At 42.3% G+C, this 5,710-nt stretch overlaps 1 protein-coding gene across 1 annotated transcript in view; it reads left to right on the forward strand.

The window, feature by feature from the left end:
- Window positions 1-4,747: 4,747 nt before the first annotated feature.
- Window positions 4,748-5,710, forward strand: part of rorb (RAR-related orphan receptor B) — a 21,856-nt gene continuing 20,893 nt past the window's right edge. Inside the window, exon 1 of the mRNA XM_031848976.1 lies at window positions 4,748-5,086. Within this exon, the coding sequence (XP_031704836.1) occupies window positions 5,035-5,086 (52 nt within the window). The 5' untranslated portion in view covers window positions 4,748-5,034. The remainder of the gene's footprint in view (window positions 5,087-5,710) is intronic.

Here is a 5,710-nt window from a genome sequence, read left to right on the forward strand (position 1 = left end):
GTGTGTGTGTGTGTGTGTGTGTGTGTGTGTGTGTGTGTGTGTGTGTGGTGCGTAAGTGTTTCCCCTAATGCTTCTCAAGGTGACTTGGCCTTCCTCCTTCAGGGCTTTCCTTTCAATTCTTTTTGGGATTGAAATTATGATGAAGTAATTTTTCTACAGAAATTGCCTATGTCACTTGTGGTATCTCTCGGCAAATTTCTCAAGTGTATTTTCAACCCCTCCCTCTCTCTCTGTCCTGCTCTCTCCATCTCTCATCTCCCCCTCTTTTGGCTTTCTCTTTCTTTCTCTGAGTTCTCACTTGACATGTCAATGTGTCAATGTCACATTACACGGAGGCAATATACGTGAAACAATTTGGTGCATGACAGAAAAACGAGCTACCTCTTTATTTCACACCAGCAAAACCTGTCTTTGAAGTATACGGCCATGCTCTCATACATACAGACATGTGCACAGACACACAAATACACTCACAAAGTTACAGACACACGTGCTCATACCCAGACACAGTCTCACTGTGAAAATTCACCTGCTTGTTTCAGGGGAAAATAAGAGGCAGTGTGAAACATGTCGTCAGATTGGAGAGGGAGATTCCTCAGAGACCTGTGGCCTAATTTCATATTTTCAAGAGGAAACTTATCTAATTATATATAAGTTAACTTCCTAGTGGTCGATTCAAGGGCAGAACTGACTGAATTAACAACCTTAAGAGAAACAAGGCTATCACATCCCGCTCTCCTCAGGCTCGTTGTTTTCTTTCTCTTGTCTTTCAACACACAATCATATATCTCCAATGGCGTGCTCTTCCCACACAGTAGCTTGATCGTAATCTTGTTTTGTTGTTGAGATACTAGCAACTTCCAATAATCAGGGAAGTTAATTCTGGTTGAGTCTTTTTTGCACTGTGTTTGAGTTGCATTCTTATATTGTGTTTACATTGCATTATATCCAAACTCAAACTCAAAGATGAAAAAAATCTAAATTGTCTTGCTTGCATGCATTTATTAAAACTCAATCGACATAGATTATCATGTCTCATTTAAAAGAAATAGCCTTATGATGCAGATTAATTCAGCAAGGTGCTTTAAACTCTAATCAGATCTACCCTATAGGGGGTAACTGTAGTGAAAGTATGAAGTGTCTGCCACTGTAATTCCATTTCGCAGCAGGCTGTGGGATGAAAAAAACACATATTTGCAATGTGTGGCAACACTAAACTTTGACATATCAATAAATATGTTTGCAACACACTTCCTGTCTACTCTTCCTTCAAAACAACATCTCTGTGTAGCAGGTACAGCATGAGAGGTAAAAGCTTTGCAAGGGAAAAGGCCAGGATTCAATGTTATAACAATAAAGCTACATGGAAAATAATGGTAAAATTGTCGATTAAGACGGAAAGTTATGTTCCAACAGGACTTAAACAAGGATGCATTTTCAGTCTAACGTGTGTCTGACAGAACAAGTACGCGTTTATTTTCTTCCATTTTACTTCAATTGCGTAACTATTAGAGGCGTCCCGATCTGATCCTGAGGGTTGGTATCTGGGCATATTCTAATGCCAGTGATGCAGCACAGGGCTCTACACTACGAGCATTTTGCTGCATATGTGAGTGAAAATGAGAATTCATAAATGTGGAAAAGCTATTTGGATACACTGGTGAGTGACTGAGCTTGGCAAAATGCAGTGTACAACAAATTCAAGTAATAGTTTTTTTAACCAAGAACTCCAGTATTTGGATCACGCAGCTTTAAAAATAAGGTGTCAGATACATATTAAGTCAACAATATATTGGATCGGACTCTGTATTCAACACTAAAGGACTCAGATCGGGATCTCGGCCTGAAAAACGTGTGCTGAGACCTGAGGGCTGCCAAAACCCTGCTGTTTTGTGTTTAGGGTTAGCAGTACTTTCAACTAAATGCTGAGATATTACATGAGTTCACCAACTTAGTGTGTCATGCTAGCATGCTAACATTTGCTAAATGACACTAAACACAAACAACAGCTGAGGCTGATGGGAATGTCTTTTTATTTTTTTGCAACCGAATTTTGTATTTCACAAAATCTTTTGAACAGATAATCACATTCAATAAGATTAATCTTATTGCCACCAAGACCGTCTGTACCGAATGTCAAAGCAATACATCTAATAATAAAAATAGATTAGAATTTAGACTGGACCAAAGTGGTTGACAGTCCGACAGATCGACACATGCCTAGAGCCACGCCGCCAGCATGGCTAAAAGGGAGGGAAGACAAGAAGGAGAAGACATACTGAAACAAACAGAAAAGAATGACAAACGTGATGGACACACAACAAATTCAAGGTCAATCAGTATACATTTGACAACTTTTAAGGAAGGAGGACTGTCCGTCACACAGGTAGACAGACAGACAGACATAGATGGGCAATCAGGCTGCCAATAGAAACAGACAGTGAAACATAAAGGCAGAAGGACGTAAGATATCTCGGCGCAGAGTGCTGCTTTCTCCTTCTCCGAGTTCAGCCCTTAGGCATGGCCCGGTCTGCTTCTCCTGCTCCCTTCCTCCCTCCTAACCACCATATGGACAGAGTCGCCTATCTCACTCCAGTATATTCTCATCAAACACAACCTCTATGTTCCTTTGCTTCCCATACTCGCTCGACAGACGATGTACATATTTGGTCATGTTTAAAGTAATTTCTCAGCTATCTCTGAGGCTTAGTGAGAGCAGTGAATAGTTGGCAATGAGTCGTAATCCTTCTTAATGGAGTCCCCAGCCCTCAGATGGATTGAAGTCCACACAGCACACAGATCACATAAGGACACATTTTATTGCTTTGACAAAAAAGGAATGAAACCTTTATTGTATTTTGGATAGCTAACTACCCCCCCGCGTCTGTCTGTCTGTCTGTCTTTCACTGTCTCTTCTTTTCTTTTTCTTTTTCTTCTGTCTGCCTGTCTTCAAGAGTGTTTCTCCTGACCAGTCTGGGATTTTTACCATGCCTGCTTTGGTCATTACATCACAATTATGGAGCTGTTGGTTCAGGAGAAATAAGAGAAGAAAAAAAAAAGGTAGAGTGGAAAAAAGCGACAGATGAAATGTAGGTCAGTGGAGATGTGCTCGGGGCAGTTTCTCTCTCTGTTTCTCTCTCTCCCTGGGCCACAGCTAAAGAGGCTAAAAGAGATTGGGGGTGAAAGTGCCTCTCGCCCGCACCTGCCTCTCTCCTACCTCGTACAGATGTGCAGAAGCTCCGGCAGTGTTATTTCTTAGAAAAACGCTGTATTGACAGACGCTGAACGCCGGGCGTGACGATAACCGTGTGTGACAAGAGTGGCTCTTTTCAGCACCAAGAGGACAGACAGTCACTTCTGCTCATTCATGACATGATGACATGAGCTTTTACATTTTCTTAATATTTCACTGAGCAGAGCACCAGAGGTCACCAGTTGTCGGTCTGGGGTCAAAGGAGACTTGGTTTCCTTTTGGCTCGGTCAGTCAGGGTCTACTACCCTTGTGATCGCCAGAGTATGCTGTGGTTATAAATCTACTAGTACAATGTTATCATAAGACAAGAACACTGTTTAACCTTAAAAAAAGAGAAGTGAGTAATAAAAAATATTATCTCTTGTTTTGGTGTACATATTGTTCCATTTTCTACTGTTCCCATCAGAAGGTCATGCAATTTACAGCAGTCTTAGTCTATAAAATACACTGAATCAGTTAACGCACTTTACATCAATACCAAACTAGGAACAATTTTGAGTTATTTTAAAATAAGCCTGTAAAATATATTAAAGAGAACATCCATCCTCATAGGTTTAATAAGTAAAGCAGGTTGAAATTTGGATCAAACTAACTGTATAACATGCAGCCTACACTGGGTCAGTCATTGTACAGTAGTGGGCTAACATGGACCTGCTCTTTCATTTTCCAGGTCAGTATTTCAGAGTTTCTCAGAGGAAGAATTGAGAGGTGCAGTGCTCAATAGTTACGTTAAACCTTCCCGATCATATCTGCATTTGCAATGCTATGATAATATGTCAATATAATTGTTTTCAGTATCAATTAACAACCTATTTAGTATCTTTATCAGCATTTTTTCAGAATTGTTGTCACTTAGCAGCAATATTTTTGAATCATGCTAATATCTGACAAGCACAAGCAATCAATCAAGTGTATATGACAGTTTTTAAAGCATGTCTTTGAAACTATTTGACTTCTGTTCATTGTAAATTATTATTTTTTTACAAAAAAATAATTTATTCATTTATTTTACTGCCACGTGTTTCTATGACAAATAAAACTGGAAGGGGACGAAGGGGAATCAATAATCTCTTCCCACTATGCAGAATGTAAGATCTCAGTAGCCCCCTGGATACCAGACCAGATTAAAGATAGACTTTTTTATGTGCATGCATAGAAATAGTCTAAATTGCATGGAGCTGACTAAATGTGAAGGGTGACATTAAAACTTTGCTGTGACTGTGTCTGTGTTCCCTACTGTAGCAGCAGAGTGTGCTCAGGCTGCGTGTGAGCGTGTAGGCTACGTGTGCGTGCGTGTGCGTATGTGTGTGTGTGTGTGTGTGTGTGTGCGTGTGTGTGAGTGTGTGTGTGTGTGTGTGTGTGTGTGTGTGTGTGTGTGCAGGCTCCGGGCTGAAGGCTGAGAAGGAGAGAGTGGGAGGGGCGGATAGTGCTCCAGTCCAATCACGGCCGCCGGGTAAAGCCTCTCATGCGCTCTTTCCTCCCTCAGCCCGCAGAAAACAGTGAAACCCTCCCATAGAGGTGAGAGCGTAGATGTCATGAGAAAAGCGACCGCACTACCAGAGCGCAACAACCGACGCACCGTGCGAACTCAGCCCGACTCCCTGCGACCTGGTCTGGGATGCTTTTAGCGCAGAGACGCCTCCACTCAGGGCAGTCCGTGGAAGTCGACGCAGATCATCAACACTCTTTTCGTTGTTGTTGTTATTTTTAACCGAGGATCTTTCCCCCGCACCCTCCCATCCCTCCCTTTTCCAGTGTTTGTGTTTGTTTCTCCATGACTGATGCTTTGGGAAGCGAGCCTCAGCACCAGCTCCAGCAGCGGCACCATGCGAGGTAAGACCATCCCACTGCTCCAAACACCGCCGCATTTCCCCCAAAAGCTTCACACACATGCACACACACATTTCACGGCAGGCTTTATCCCACCTTTGGCCATAAAACTTTATTCTGGGAGTTTTAAGCAGCAAAGCGGGTTTGTCACTCTTTCGCATCCGAGAGGAGAGTGTGTGGCTGCATGTCTCAGCACCTTACACTGTAAATGTATAAACATTTATTTGGGTTCTCTGCGTGCGTGTTTTGAGTCTGAGTGTAATGTGTGTGGAAAAGGCCGACAGTTTTGCAAATTCATGCGTAAAGCCATTGGAGTCTGTGATTGTAAATTAAAAGTGGCGCATGATGTTTGATTAAAGCTTTAATAATTTCAGCTCTCGAGCTCCCTTCCACATCAACGGAAACTGCGGATAGGTTGCTACCAGGTCAGATCAGGTGCTGCGCAAAAAAGACAACTTTATTTCGTTATCTTCTGGGGATAAACTTTATTGGAGACTTTTCTCGCGCTCCACTAACCCATTTCCGTGACGTTCTGCACCACGCCGGGGATGTTGAAATTCAACGTCAATGTCGTCCTGCGCACACACACACACACACACACACACACACACACACACACACACACAC

The sequence above is a fragment of the Anarrhichthys ocellatus genome, unplaced genomic scaffold (genome assembly GCF_004355925.1).
Source record: "Anarrhichthys ocellatus isolate YVR2014 unplaced genomic scaffold, GSC_Weel_1.0 scaffold9, whole genome shotgun sequence".
Lineage (NCBI taxonomy): Eukaryota > Metazoa > Chordata > Actinopteri > Perciformes > Anarhichadidae > Anarrhichthys > Anarrhichthys ocellatus.